At 42.6% G+C, this 15,885-nt stretch overlaps 1 protein-coding gene and 1 long non-coding RNA gene across 3 annotated transcripts in view; one reads left to right on the forward strand and one right to left on the reverse strand.

Annotated features, from left to right (window-relative positions):
- The first annotated feature begins 7,021 nt into the window (after positions 1 to 7,021).
- On the forward strand, positions 7,022 to 8,121 carry LOC143528361 (uncharacterized). The gene is made up of 4 exons (XR_013134438.1): positions 7,022 to 7,300; positions 7,539 to 7,614; positions 7,777 to 7,899; positions 8,003 to 8,121. It is a non-coding gene; the product is annotated as an uncharacterized LOC143528361 (long non-coding RNA).
- A 497-nt stretch (positions 8,122 to 8,618) lies between these two features.
- The window catches only part of ntrk3b (neurotrophic tyrosine kinase, receptor, type 3b), a 79,730-nt gene continuing 72,463 nt past the window's right edge, over positions 8,619 to 15,885 (reverse strand). The window contains exons 14-17 of one of the 2 annotated variants that reach the window (XM_077024850.1): positions 15,671 to 15,843; positions 14,205 to 14,448; positions 10,368 to 10,541; positions 8,619 to 10,129 (exon numbers count right to left, since the gene is read on the reverse strand). In XM_077024850.1, coding sequence (XP_076880965.1) covers positions 9,944 to 10,129; positions 10,368 to 10,541; positions 14,205 to 14,448; positions 15,671 to 15,843 — 777 coding nt within the window. In that variant the 3' untranslated portion in view covers positions 8,619 to 9,943. The remainder of the gene's footprint in view (positions 10,130 to 10,367; positions 10,542 to 14,204; positions 14,449 to 15,670; positions 15,844 to 15,885) is intronic. The other variant, XM_077024851.1, reaches the window with a different exon arrangement.

Consider the following 15,885-nt stretch of genomic DNA (forward strand, 5'->3'; position numbering starts at 1 on the left):
TGTGTCAACGTTGTTTACGTGCTTTGTCTGCGTCAGTGTATATACGTGGTTAGGGTTTTGTTGTGTGATTAATAAGTCTCACCTGTGAATCGTCTCGTGATCACGTGGGGCTAATGTGGTTTGTCTATTTAATGTGCGCTCGCGCAGTGTCCTGTGCTCGTCGTTGTCTAAAGTCTACACGTCTCTTTAGTACACTTTATATGTTTCTCGTGCGCTATTGCGCAATCTCCGTGTTACCAATAAAAGTGACGTCTACAGCAAGGATCCGGTGTCTCGTCCTTCGCTCACCCCGTATCGTCACAATGAATAAATATGTAAATACTAATCATTTTAAGAAAACGATTATCAAATTTAAAAAACCCACTTAGTCATGTTATGTGCTACAGAGCAAATGACTCTTCTGATTAGCTCCTTATATAGACCTATGTTGGACATCAGACCTACTTTGTTTGAGTTCATCACTGAAGGCAGTGACAAGTTCACAGGGGAGCAGGTTTAAAGAGCAGTGATCATAACCGACAGCTCAGTGGACCAGCGGATTGCGCATCTCGAGAGCATATGCCGTGTCAAATCATGTCAAATCGTTCTCCCCCGAGTGAAATAGTCTTGTGATTGCGTCCGAGAAAATAAAATGCTGTGGGGATCCTTGGCTTGCTGATAAAAGGCCTACATCAGTTCAGACTCACTTCCTTTTACTGCACGTGCAGGCCTAAAGCCTGAGGACGTTTGACACTTGTGCCTTTCCCAGCAAACATTAAGCGGCAAAAAAACCCTGTTACCCCGTTGTTTATTTTGTTGTTTGATTTTTGGCTTTTTTTTTGTCTTTTGCCAATTGTCCTCACTATGGAGGATCAGACAGCCCCCGTCATTCATGCTTATGTAAGATGAAAACTATGATAAGCAAAATGTAACACCAAATTATACCACTGCCCCAAATAAACAAATAGACAACCTGTCCAGTATAATTAATTGGGTGCACAATAACTTGAGGAAATGAGCTAAAAAATTAATAAATAAATACAGAAGTATTTAGGGTTGGCAATAAAGTAAAGATGTCAATTGTTTGAAGCAGTTTGAGAAATCTGGCTTTACAAACAAAGTATGAAATTAGGATTACTGGTGTAATTATTGATTTAACATTAACTCTCATATTGACAATAAAATGTAATAAGTCTTAGGGCCTTCCAAAGTCTTGCTGGTAATGAAAATGAAATATGAAATAATGGTAATGAAAAAGACAGGCTTCCTCACAGTGTAAGAAGCCAAGATATGGACTCATGTTTTAATCTTTTCATGACTACAGTAGTGTAATGCATTGTTGACCGGATTGCCAAGAAACATATTGGCTAGCTTGGAGCTTGGCCAGAGTGTTAATGTGTCTTAGAAAGGGGGAGCATATTATACCTGTTTCAGTATGGTTTTACAGGTTTTTAAAGCTCACAGCAGCATAGATGTATTGTGCATTTCAGAATGCTTGTTAAATGTTGCAAATCAGGTTGTAAGATCATCGAATGCTTGATGTGTTTAACTATCTTGAATGAAGTAAACAGAGCCTGGTGAAGCAGCCTTTTGCTACTATTGAACTTCTTTACCTTTGAATGTGCATCAGGCACCTGTCACTGACAGCTTTAAAGGAAAGCAAAAATTCAAGTTGTTTAATTAGCAGTATTTTCCATTGACTTACTGCAGTACAATGTACTGTAATAAAAGACGTGGAGGTAGTTAACAGATGTAGATTGCAGTGAACTACACAACGTTTCCAAAGACTCAGGGTGTTTCAGACAGAGATCCCATCTGATGTGCAAGCAAAGTGCTTCTTTTATATTTTTTTATAGAAAATAATTCATGTCTCACCCCACCGGTGGGTGGTCATATCTTTTTCTCACACTTGGGCCTTTTGCCAGAAGCCTGAGAGTTTGAGGGTGCGGTGCAGTATTTTTGCTGTTCCAAGGATTGCACTCTTCAGGACTGAGATTGATGTTGTAATTCCTGGGATCTGTTGGAGCCACTCCTTCAGCTTAGGGGTCACAGCCCTGTGCGCCCCTATCACCGCTGGGACAACCTTGTTGTTAACCTTGTACATTTTCTCTATTTCTTCTTTCAGTTCCTGGAATTTTTCCAACAACTTGTTGGGATTTTTCCATCACGTGGGACGGCCACATCTATTAGTGCTGCTGTTTTCTGTATTCTGTCCACCGTCACGATGTATGGTTGCTTCACTGCTACTTGTTTATCCGCCTGGATCTGAAGGTCCCATAGGATCTTTGCCTTCTTGTTCTGCACCACTCTGTGGTTCAGCCCATGTGGACTTGAGGGGTGTCCAGCTGATATACTTGGCATATCTTCCTGCTTTTCAGTGTACGCTTTTCCTGCCAGCATCTTGCATCCTGCTACTAGATACTGGATTGTTTCAGAGGTTTTTGCACTGTCTGCATCTTCTTTGGTGTGATTGGGTCGTCTTTGGCATGATACACCCTGCTTCAAGTGACCTAGTGCTCAGTGCTTGATCTTGTACTGACATGATGAAGTGACTCTGTGCTGTTTTTAGTCTTGCCTTTTCCAGCCATCGGAAGGATTGTCTTATGTCTGCCACCTCTGCTATCTCTTCCTGGTATCTTCCAATTAGGGGCTTAATCCTGCTAAAGCACGTCCTCTGCTTCCACGGTGACCACACCCCCCATCTGACTAAGGCCCTCCCTAATCGCCACATCCTTGGGGGGCTCTATCCACCATCAGCCAACCACACTCCAGTTTTCCATACATGTCTGTTTGTATTCAAACAGAGTGTTCTTGCCCTAAACTCTAAGTATATGTAATGGAATGTGACAGAGCTGATTACAGTCATCAGACAGAACAGGACATAATGAGGTATCAGATTAGGCTGTGATTCCTTTTCTAGTCTGTTAGACCTTTCCTTTTTACATTTGACACCATGCCCTCACTCTTCTCATGACTTAAAATGAAGTTCTAAACAGACATAATCCTGTATCCATTTGTAAGTGTTTAGGCAGTGCTACCGTAGGCAAGTTTGCAAGGTCTAAATTACTTTCACAACCAACTTTCAGATGTAGATAGTTTTTGTAACATTCTCCTTAAATATGAAATATACCTTGGAAATGAACTGTACATCTGTACATCTGTACATCTATGAATTGAATTGTGCAAAACAAAAATCCCACTCTAATTAATCAGAAGATTATCATGGTGTGAACTTATTGGGAAAAGTAATCATTTGCAAATCTTCCACAGGTCAATTAGTGAGATACCATAACGCGTTGATGGCACTCAGTATTAATGTGAGGTGGAGGGGCTGATCGATTGGGTGGTGGCATATGACTGATATTTTCCTCTTTGAGGTGAGAAACCCAGATGTTCTCCTCGAGTTCTAATTAAGAAAGTCAGCCAAGTGTAGTGTGCTAAATACTAATTGCATGGCAGTGAAGCCCAGTGTGCCCCCATTGTCAGAACCTCATATCATTAAAGTCATTACAATGTAGAGTTTGCTTTTGGTGAGCAAGGTGCAGATGAGGAGACGTTATGTATAGGTCAATGGGAAAACCAGTCATGCGTATAGTTATTTACCTGAAGTTCTATGGGAATACAGTGAAGTCATTATACATCATCAGCGGGATGTCCGTAAGTCAACTAAGTGCTTCCTGCTCTTTCTGAAGTATTGAATTTTCCAGACTTTTCTGACGTACCCTGGGCTACTTGGTCATGACGCATTTGCAACACCCCACCTTTCAATTCAAGCTCCAGTGGAAAAAAATGAAAGGCCACATTTTTAACAGAAGAAATGTATTTGTGCTTGCATCATTTATTCAGGCTTCTGTCAGGGTAAGAACATGGAAAAGTGCTTTAGCCCGTGAGCCCAGGTTTCATGTAGCTAAAGGCACACTCTGCCCGTCGGGCCAATAATGAAAAACCACTTAACCCACAGTGAGGGTTCCAGGCAAGGAGGCTGTGAGAAAAAAGGATCCAGACTCGGATGAAGCAGAGGGGGGATGGCTAATGACGCTGCTGCCTGCTGATACTCGATCAGTGCCAAGGTGAGGTTCCTCTGGCAGTCTTTTTCACCTTGTTTTTGTGGTTGGCTCCCATATCCTGTCGGCCTTCCCGGCTCGACGCCTCACTGTTTGTCAAAGACACAGAATGCTGAAAGAAATTCAATGGAACACAAAGGTTCAGACACACAGAAGGAAGCGCTGTCATTGTCAGTGCTGCGGAGGCGGAGAGAGAACCACTGATGATGGGCATTCGTCCGTTTTTAAGTGTGACATGGCTAAAATACGTCCAACTGTGCATTTCTATGCTGAACAAAATGAACGAAAGTGACATTAATGCGTTGTCATTCCAAAATATAAACAGATTCCAAAACAAGCAAACAAAACTCTAGGTACGCTGGGTTTTAAGAGCGCTAGCAGAATTAGGTTTCATGCCTGTCAGTCTGTTTTTACCCACCTCTGAAGGAGGCTTTGACCTTCATAGACAAGCACATGATTGACAGTCAACATAAAGGCAAGCCCATCTAATTAGATTAGGAAGCACAGATCCACTGGGGCTGGAGATGTGACAAGCACGTTGATCAACCAGGAGGGTGGCTTTGTTAGTGTCTGAACAAGTAGAAATCAGATGAATGAAACCTTAAGAATATTGTATAGACAGCATCCAAATAAAAAGATGGTTAAAAAGATCAAGGATGGAAAAAAAAAAACTGCGGCACATATACATAATTATGGTGGACGGATTGTCTAATAAATTGATAGTTAACCTAATTCAGAGCAATCACTCGCTAACATAAAATGCAAAAGCATGAAAGAATACCATTAATGTATAATGAAGCCTCGCAGGCAACGCCTGTTTAAAGCAAATAGTGATATTTTCCAAACGCCTAATTGTTATGGGTAGTCTGTGAATAGCAATGGAGAACGCCATGGCAAAATAACTGGGATGTTAAGCTCCACTTTGATCAAAAGGGCAATTAAGTGATCACAGAGCCAAAGTCATCCTGCAGTGTTTGTACACTACACCATTAAAGGGCACCATGCATCTAGCTGACAACTGATCATTGCATCGTCGAGCCTTAATCAGGTATAAGAGAGATACCGCATTACACGAGGAGCTGGGTGTAAGAACATGGTACTGAAGGCTACTGAAGTGCTGAGTAGCTGTCTGTGCTATTGCTGCAAATGCCTAACAGGCATGAACAGTTGGTTTGTAGTGCTGGAGCATTTGTGCGGAAACTGTACATTTACATCTTCGGCGATTTACAAAATTAACTTGTTGCTCTGCACGGCATTTTTGAGGCCTGCAATCAGATATTCAATGCAATGTATATCACTGAATGGCACAAGCTACTGCCTCATCTGGGCATCGGGCGGTGGGTAACAGAAAAGGTGCATCCCTGCCATTTCTAGTGGCCACAGCGACGGGCTAATCACGCAAAGTGCCTCTTCCCAGGAGGGCAGGGGTCCCGGGTGGGCAGAAGACAAAGGTGAACAACAGATCCCTGCAGTCCCAGGATCCTCTACTTAGCTGCCGCACCGCAGGCGGCCGGATGAGCTGTCTCATACGTGTGGCCAGCACAGCCCTGGCACCCTGAAAGGGTTTCAGCCCACCTTCGTGTCCCTCGCTCCCAACACATTGTGCATTCTAATAAGCTCTCACCAGCCCCGGGTCTGCAAACCAAGGTTAATCTAAGTATCAGCAGCTACTGCCGGAAATGGGCATTGTACAGGAGTGACATCAACAAGCCCAACAATCGCAGGCACAGCCTCCTACGGGCTCCTCTCTTTGTTCCTCCTGCTGGTGTCTGTCGGGCGTATTGTCACTGAATCTCACACCAAATGCTCGATCTTCTCTGTGGGGTTTGGGTTATATTATCCTTTTGTTGATCTTTCCTTACCGGTTCATTTGTCAGTTATAAATGAAAGGGTTATGGTAAATTGGTAGCGTCCCTCTCTGAGGTTTGGTAACAGACCCTTTTTTTGCCCCTTTGTGCATTTTTGTTTGGTCGTGTAACAGTGTATATGGTGTATGAATAATTTCCATGTGAGCAACTGTTCACAGCATGTAAGGTGGAAGACATTACACTCCATTTCAATGGTAAAATATATTTCTAGTTATACTGTGCTGCAGCAAATCAAGGTCTCTGATTTTTTCAAACTGCAGAGAGCACCTGCAGGGGTCCTTGACCACAACTGCTTATGTTTATCCTTTGATTGTGGTGCATTGCTGCAGACTCTGTTTCTCGATGTGTTCTTTCAAACATACAATAAAGAAACTATTTCTGAGAGAACACCTCATTTTGCCCAAAGCAATCAAGCCCATTTCCCTTTGACTTTTTGCGACTACAGCACTGAAATTGTGCATCACGTGCAAAGGGATCAAACGCTGTGGCGTGCGGGGTGGAAGCGGTGCATATCACACGTGTGTGTAGGGCACCCACTGCCTGAGGGAGCACCAAAATAGCCATTACAATAATAACAGGGCTCAACACAAGCAATGGCCCAGTGGCCCGGGGCAAACAAAAAGTATGTCAAGTTGATTGGCCCGTTCGGACCAGTGACTGGTGTTTCTGCTAATCACTGTCACGAATCAGTTCACCTGTGATGCTAATCAGCTGAGGCTAGCTTCTCAAAATTGCTGATTTTCACGGATGTTAGAAGACGCACCTATATTTCATGGAATTAATTAAATAAGACTTAACTGCATAGCAAGCTAGGATTGTATCTTAACCTTCTCAGAATGAGTGACAGCTATGTCTGACAAAAACGGAAGGCTTAGAGAAGGCTTTGTGAGTTGTGCATAGCCCAGGAACACGTTAAATACGTTCGGTATCTTCCTGAGAAGAAACAGCTGTGTGCATGATTGCTAAGAAACTGGGGTGTGATTTGCTGGTGCTTCCTTCTGCTCCCTATTGGCTAAACAAATAACTAGAGGGATGACATTAGAATTGCATTTACCATACTTAGACCAAATCCATAGCCATTTGCAGCACAATCCATTTTATTTACTTAGTATGCCTCAATCAGAGACAGAAATTACCCTTAGCCTATAGGAAAACATACCTATTATAGGTCTTATCTCACATAATTTTCCATTTATATTTGGCATTTCCCTTTGCTGCAACTATCAGCACTCTTTAGTCTTCAGTGAATGACTTGAACTCAGCGCATGACAACTTAAAGTTCAATCTGACTTGAGGCTCAGACTTCACCAACTGACAGCCAGTTTCTTTGGTCAGCCCAATCGTCCTCCATATGACTGAACGCTCAGTCTGCATAGGCACTGCTGACTGGTATGGAAGAAACAAAAGCATACTTGCAACAACTTAGTGGATTCTGTTGCCTTGCTGAAAAAAATCCTGTCTGGAGTAAGGTCTTTTGGAATGGTGTTTACAGCTTGTCTTCGTTGTGTTTGGTGATGAACACTATCTGTTTAAATATGGCTTTTCAAGATTCTTCGTGATAATTGTGAAAATTTAGTACTCCATACTTTGTGTGACCAGTATGTGTGACCGTATTTTGTGTTACCAGAATTGGATGCCTCATTATGGGGTTAAATCGGTGTCATCAGCATCTGAAACAGAAATCATGATTCTTGAAAAAAGGGGTATGAGATTTGGTGTTATTTACCAATTTACCTGCATAATTTTAGATTTTTGAAATTCAGGTGGAAATTTCAGGTTGAAAAAGTTTAAAGTTTAAAAAGGAAATCAAAATTATCTGAAAAAATAATCTAGCCTACTGAAAGCCGGAACATTAACTGTCCTAGGAGAGAGAATACAATTTTCAAGACTGACTACTACAATGAAGGAAATCCCCAGGAAAACCGGGACAGATTGCAATCCAAAACTAGGCTAGCTTGCAATGCTAAGCCTACTGTAATGGCTGAGGGGTAAGCACTGAATTCTAGGGCATGGTGATCGTTTTCATTGTTCTTCACTAAGATGAAAATACCTGCCCATGTTTTGACATGTGTGGCTCTCCCTGTTTCACAGAACTGTCGATAGGCGATGTCTTGCCTGCAAGTTGTTGGACCCTCATACGACTCCCAGCACCCAAATGCCCAGAAGCAGCCCCGCTGTCATTTATAGAGCACTTCAGATGTCATTCACAAGGGTCAGGGTATTACAGGAGCAAGAGGTTCCATGCCATTCCAAAGAAATCATTTCTGAGGGAATTTATAATTCCTGCTCATAAAAAAAAAAAAAAAAAAAAAAAAAAAACACTTTCAGCAATATATATATATATATCGTACAGTTGGGTGGCTGTCAGACTCAAACGTTTGTATATATCATAAACCTCTCTAGTTCTTTTAATGCTTTGTTTCTGATATTCACCACTTTTTAAAGGCCTTTCAAGGATTCTGGTAGATTCACCATTTCCAGTTCACAGAATTAACTGACACGAGGCCATCTGGTCAAATGCTGTTCATTGTTTGTTTCGTTATGTTTACTAAAGGGCATTTAGGTTATTTAGTGTATTAATTTGATTCCATAGAAATCTACAGCATACAAATGGATATAAGGACATGGAGTTATGTCAAACTTTTGAAGCTGGCCCTGAAAACATCCTGTCCCATAAGGCAACAAATAAAACACTTTCCAACAGAACAGCTTTTAATATTTATTTAATACATAATCTAAACATACATTGCTCGTTTGTCTTTAACAAACATTTCCAGTACTGCAAATAGGCAAGAGAATCTGAAGTCGTCAAAATGGTGACACTGCGAAAGATATTGTGTGAAATACACACTCCCATTCCAAAGTAACACAGAATTGTTTCGCTACAGACAACAACACCATGTGATCGTTAACTTCAGATGCTATGGCACTGGTCACATATTATGAAGGTTTGCAAAACATTGCTTCAGATGGGTGCCATTTTAGAGTTGAGACAAAAAGCCTGTGTTTTAAAAGCCTGTGTTTTTTTCACATTAGGTTTTTCGTAACCTTAAAGAAAAAAGCTGTATATTATATAACATGATTTCTCAGGGAGCTGACATTTCCTAAACAAACATTCATTTGCCTTGAAGTGTCTTAAAACAGTTATTTCCAGACAGGCTTAATACAGAAAGTGATCTGACCATAAAGCGTGGGATTAAAGTGTTACACTAGCGGTCACACAGAACAATATGCCCTCTTATGGTTGGAGTGTTTAGAAGGTCTATGCTACCTACCAACCACCAGGTTGAAAGAAGACAAAAACAACCATATAAAGAAAAAAAATAAGTTAAGTTGACAAGTATATAAATTTACAGTATGTACAATCACATACAATTAAAATATACCTATATTTTAGTATTCTAAAGATGTTTCCCACTCAAGAACTCTTCACTGACAAATCCAAATCTCAGAATATAAAAAGATGAAAAGGAAAAAAAGCAATGATGAGGACCTAACTAGTAGAAGAACTCAAATGTAGTAAGGCTTTTCTGACTAAGTGCTAGAATGAAAAACGAAGCAACAAAATTCGAAACGATTTATCTATCTACAGCGCTGAACATGACAGGCACCCATACCGTTCAAAATTAAACTAAATAAATAAAAATATATTTATATATGTATATATGCGTTTATAAAATGAAACACTGGAAAGCTTTATTCTTTAGACATGTGGTTGCCATGGCAAAGGCAACATTTCATTTACACAATTTTGTAATCTATTATTCTTCAGTTTTTAGGAAAATGTTTAGCTTCATAGAATTCTGTACACTATATACTGTACGAGTAAACAAAATGTAAAAGTACTTGTTTTTAAATATCATTGTTTTTTTCTTTTTAAAGTTTTTATTCCAGTGTATTGAAAAAAAGGTGTTGCAGGCACTTGAGTCCACCCCCAGTGTGTAGGTGATTTGACAGTGGAATAGAGAGGTTAGGGGCTGTTTGGTTATTCCTGGATTGCGTTAGCTTCTGGCGAGATGAAGTGCATCTACATTAGCCAAGGATGTCCAAATAGACAGGTGTGGCTTTGCCCAAAGCATAAAGGACTTTCTGAATGTCTTTGATGTTTAACCGCTGTTGCGGCTCCCTCTGCCAGCAGCCTAGCATGAGGTCATAGACTTCCTTCGGACAAAGGCGAGGTCTGTCCAGCACCCGGCCTTGTGTAATGCACTCGATGACCTGCAGGAGAGAAAATAAATCAGCGGGTCACGTTTGGGTAAAATACTGTTGATAAGGGCAGCTTTGGTCCGGCAGCTAACCACCGGGACGCCACTGTGTCGGTGCGGTCACGTGTTAAAGCCCTCTAAACTCTGAGCAGAACAGACAAGCCCGTGACGGCCCTTGACTCTTAAATCGCTGCCGCCTTGGAGATCACACTCAGGTTCTAAATATGAGTCTGTGTGAAGTTCTCCAGTACCTCATTATTGGACAGCTGAAACCACGGCTGTTTTCCGTAGGTGAAGATCTCCCACATGATGACACCGAAGCTCCACACGTCACTCTCCGTACTGAACTTCCTGTACATGATGCTCTCGGGCGGCATCCAGCGAATGGGAAGCATGGTGTGCCCGCCCACCTGGAGGAGGAGAGACTGCACGTCGGTGACTAACAGAACACATGGCCTGCACAGCCTCAACAACAAGTGTGGCTGGTACACTGATCTTTCTGTTTGGGAAAATGGCAAAAACTGCCAAAAAATGCCTATATGTAGCATGAAAAAGAACAGATGAACAAATTTTTTGAATGCCTGCAAAAATACCTAAAGCTATGCTAATCAGTAAATTCATTATGATATAAGTGATAACACTGAATAGTTAGCTTGAAAACTATATCAACCAAATATCTTTTCTTTTCTAGTCCTGTTTACAGAACACCAAAGTGATCTTGGTATGACTTGCATATGACACTGATTATTCAGTGAAATACATTTTTAAGTAATGAATCTCGTTCTCTCTCTCTCTCTCTCTCTCTCTCTCTCTCTCTGCTACTGTCTTACTCTCACTCCTGCGCTCTTTCTCTAATGCTCAGGTATGGGAGGCAAATTGATTAAACAATATTGTATTAATCATGCTAACACTGCTTCATTAGACTGGATTATTTTCAAATCTGTTCCCATTCATGTCAATTGTTCTTCATTCATCACATCTGTGACAGCATGAAAACAAGAAACTCTGCACTGAACTATATAATAATAATAATAATAATAACATTTTATTTAGTAAGCGCCTTTCAATACACCCAAGGACACTGCACAATAAAAGCGAACAATAGAAGGAAAATATAAGAATGCTAAAATACTATTTTAACGTTAAAATACAATACAAAAATACAAAATAAACAATAAGGGCTCAGCCATAAGCCAACTGAAAAAGATGGGTTTTTAGATGTGCCTTGAATGTAGTGATAGATGGGCAAGCACGTAACTCAAGCGGCAGACTGTTCCATAACTTCGACCCAGCCACACTAAAGGCCCTATCACCAATAGTGCGCAACTTACTGGTAGGAACTTTGAGCAAGTGCAGCTCTGACGAGCGCAAGGTGCGTACTGGAGAGTATGTTTGAAGGAGACTACTGAGGTAGGATGGTGCACAGCCATGCAGAGATTTAAACACCAGCACAATGACCTTGTACTGAATACGATACTGGACAGGGAGCCAATGAAGATGTTCCAGAATGGGCGTAATGTGCTCCCAGGATCTGGTATGAGTCAAAACCCTCGCAGCTGAGTTTTGCACATACTGGAGCCTGTTCAACAGCCGAGCCGGGAGTCCATGCAATACAGCGTTACAGTAGTCAACCCTAGATGTCACGAATGCATGAACAATAGCCTCAGCAGCAGTATGGGAAAGAAATGGTCGGATCCTAGCAATGTTCCTTAAATGAAAGAAGGCCGTCTTGCAGATGTTCTTAATGTGTTGTTCGAAGGAGAGGGTTGAGTCTAGGATGACTCCCAGATTTCTGATCTGGGTTGATGATGTGACAGTAAATTCAGGAATAGAGACAGCACTATTGCCAATCTTCTTGAGTGTACCTGGAGAAGCAATTAATATAGCCTCTGTCTTGTTACTGTTTAGACTCAAGAAGTTCTCCTTCATCCATGTCCTCACATCAGCTAGACACTTAGTCAGAACAGGAGGCGGTAGACTGACAGAGGGTTTAGTGCATATGTATATCTGTACATCATCAGCAAAACAGTGGAACTGTAGCCCATGACCCCTAATAATGCCACCAAGAGGGAGCAAGTACAGTATAAAAAGTAGTGGACTACTACCAGCCATTGTTCATCTAGCTGAACATGCTTTTTTCTGATGTAATTACATCTTCGCCTGTTCTGTTGTATATTGTATTCTGTTGCATATTATAGCTTTAAGTTACCTGGGGTTGATGCTACACAGACCAACATGCACTGTTAATATCTCCCTGCAGCAGATTTAATTATGTGACTTTATCAAATAGCATAATTCTGGCTCTGATTTACTCCTAATACCGCAAAGTACAGAGCATTTCCTGTGCGCTGCGTCGTGCTAGATGAAACAAACTAATTGAGCTATGGTGAGTTTAGATGACCTGTCTGGGACACGCACTTGCTGCTTCCTCCACATGTGCAAATGACTTCAAATCCCCTTTAAAGGAGGCCGAATTAAAACTCGTTAAACATGCGCGTGAACGATAGCGCTGTCACCTTGGGCTTTGTGGCTGAAGCCAGAGCAATTAGCCCAGCAGAGTGGGAAAAAAAAAAACATAAACACACGTATGAAACGTATGTACGTATGAAAACTGGGCTAGCAATTACTCCTACATTTTCATTCAATGTCATTCAGGTTTCTGGTGTGGTTATGGGAGGGGAAAAGTAAAAAAAAAAAAAAAAGATCTTTCTCTTTCACTGGTGTGTAAACTGGATTACAGGCTGGCTGGCTGGTACCATGGTGGAAGGGGAGATTGGATTAGTGGCATGAGACGTGGCGCAGCATAGCTGGGGATGGATTACGGCCCCGTATGGCCTGCTCACCAGACATGTGCACTTTTAGGACCAGGGCGAGCAGAATGGACAAGGCAGATAAAGTTTTGCTTCTTTTTAATCTCCCCTTCCCAGCCCAAAACTCACACCAATAATCTGGGAATCGAGTGCACACATTGTATGATTCTAGTTTTATAGCCAGGGTTAGACAGGTAGGAGAAAATGTCTGTTTTTGTTTTTTTTTACTGGAAGATTTGGCCTGTAGGCCCGTTCGAGTTGTCAGCTGAACAGAAGGGGATGGGGAGAACTGAGTGCCCTGGCTGATCCAGGAACAGCCTAGAACCTGCTTGCAGCTGCTTATCGGATGTCCACGAGAGCACAGGCAAGCCGGAAGCCTCAACAATAATAATTCAGGCAGCATTCGTAAACTGAACACGCGCTCACATTTTCTAGTGTTGCTGATCTTGCAAATATGAGACGCAATGAAGACTCACAGTATGTGTGTCTCTGTTTGGGTGTGTGTGTGTGTGTGTGTGTGTGTGTGTGTTTGCACACATATGCCCATTGGTGTGTCTTGTGAACGTGTTTTACTCAATTCTGGCACCAGTTAAATAGTTATCAAAAGATCTCACATGCAGGATACTTGACAAGCCATTAGGAGACAGTGAGCTGATGTGCCATTTTCAATACCCTGACAGAAGTGGTTGGATTGGCAGCTGGTATAAAGGCAGCTCTCTCTCTCTTCTGCTGACAATGGTGTGCTCCTGCCGGCCAGACACTCGAACCCCGCAGGATGGCAAACGTCAATATGACTAGCAGTGTGTGGAATGTGTGCTTGGCAGACCCCCTATTTGTAATCACTCAACACAGTAGATGTGTCCAATGCGGTTATGATTTCCTAATCTCTCAGCTCTGTCAATATTGCAGGCTGTGTGTGTGTGTGTGTGTGTGTGTGTGTGTGTGTGTGTGTGTGTGTGTGTGTGTGTGTGTGTGTGTGTGTGTGTGTGTTTGCATGCGTGCGTGCGTGCGCATGTTTGTGTGCCCTGGACAGATGCTATCGGGTGATGCAAGCCCAGCCTACCAGCCCTGTTTAGCCTACATAGAGGCATCCGTCGTTTACAATGGATGCAACATTCCACGTTCACTCAAATGTGATACGTGATACGTTAAACACCAAACATTTCGCATGTTAGCACTAAATTTCATTAATATTTTCTGATTATGGTTTGCTCCGGCTTTTATGTTCTTAGATAAACCTCTAAATGCATGAAAAAAGACATGTAGTATGACACTCACGCGATAGTAATCCATGCTGTAGATGTCTCTGGACATGCCGAAGTCTCCGATCTTCACCAGGAGGCCGTTGCCCACCAGGCAGTTGCGTGTGGCCAGGTCGCGGTGCACAAAGTGTTGGGAGGACAGGTACACCATACCAGCCGCTATCTGCGTGGCAATGTGCAGCATCTGGGAGAGGCCCAGCTCGCCGCTGCTCTGCATCGGATGACCGTCCACCAAGATCGTGGCGTCCGGACCGTGGGCCCTGGCAAAACAACCAAGGTGTTAAACGGAAGTGCTCATCGGACCGGGCCTGTTTCCTGTCCAGCAGTCGGAGCATGGCATAAGTGTTTAAGACAGCTTGTCCTAGATCATCACGAAAGGCCGGAAAAAGAAGAAGAAGAAAAGGCATCGTATGGTCACCACAAACGGCCTGCCGAGATGCACGCAGCCACAAAATGAACTTCGAAGTAGGTCAATGCGGAGCGGAATCTAAGCCTGCCGTTTCTCTCTTTCATGCTAAACAGAAGCCACCTGCTGTTTGGGATTTGCGACTTTGTTGATTCGCCTGTCCCCTTTCCCATTCTGGCTGCAAATGGCTTTCAGGTTGACTGCAGATGGATTTGCATGAGGTGGTTCCTTCAGCGCACTCTTGTGTAATTTCCGCCTCACCGATGGTCCTGGCAAGGGAAACGCCCCCCTCACAGAAGCTATTTTGCATGTAAAACACACTCTGCTTCAATTTATGAACTGAATACCGAGCTCTCCGTTGGCCAATTTAATTCCACGCACGCACAAGACCTAATTGGAGGTGCCGTCCGTTCCTCGAAACAAAAAAAAAAAAAAACAGACTGGTTTCATCATTGAGGTTTCTCTGAAAACAAGCTCAACTGAGCCAAAAGAACCCGTCTGTGCACGAGAGCCAGACTCCATCCCAGTTCACATCAGAATTACGCATATTGCATATCACACCGCTTTGATAAGCCAATTGGTCAATTCCAAAAGAGCAAAACTTTTCCCCAGACACAGTTGCTTGAAACTCGCAGCACAGATTTAGCAACATTTACACAAGAGATTTGACACGTACACTACAGGGACAGTTTGTGAATATTTAGGGCTGGATAATTAAGCTGAAAAGAGTGTAAACTGGCATTACCTCACATTCATAAATGTTACGTTGCAATAAAGAAAACCCTCTTTATATGGATTTTTTCCAGCCTAACTAAATATAACTTGTGACAGCCACAGCAAACGTTTTATTTGGGTACTTTGGGCAATCTTCCTGGCCCTTCCGTTGTAGCTTGGCGGACCTGCTCAGCGTGGTAAATTACTAGCACACAATCATCAAAATGTGTGTTTGGCGCGAGGGGCAGCGTTCCACCGATGTGAGGAACGCCAGTGTGGTTCAGCAGTGCTGCAGTCCTTCACTGTAACGCTGGCACGACGGCTGGTGCCGTGTTATTTCTGAAGAGTGGGGCGTGTCTTACCTCAGGAACTTGTTGAGATCCCCGTGCTTCATATACTCAAACACCATGATGAGGGGATCGCCGTCCACACACACGCCATAAAACTTGACGATGTGCTCGTGCTGGAGGTTGGTGAGGAGCTCTGCCTCCCTCTGGAAGTCCTTCCTGGCAGCCAAAGTTGGGTCTTTCAGAGTCTGAGAAAGCAAGACAAATTACTTAAAGTGGTAATAAAACAG

The sequence above is a fragment of the Brachyhypopomus gauderio genome, chromosome 12 (assembly GCF_052324685.1).
Source record: "Brachyhypopomus gauderio isolate BG-103 chromosome 12, BGAUD_0.2, whole genome shotgun sequence".
In the NCBI taxonomy this organism is placed as follows: Eukaryota; Metazoa; Chordata; class Actinopteri; order Gymnotiformes; family Hypopomidae; genus Brachyhypopomus; species Brachyhypopomus gauderio.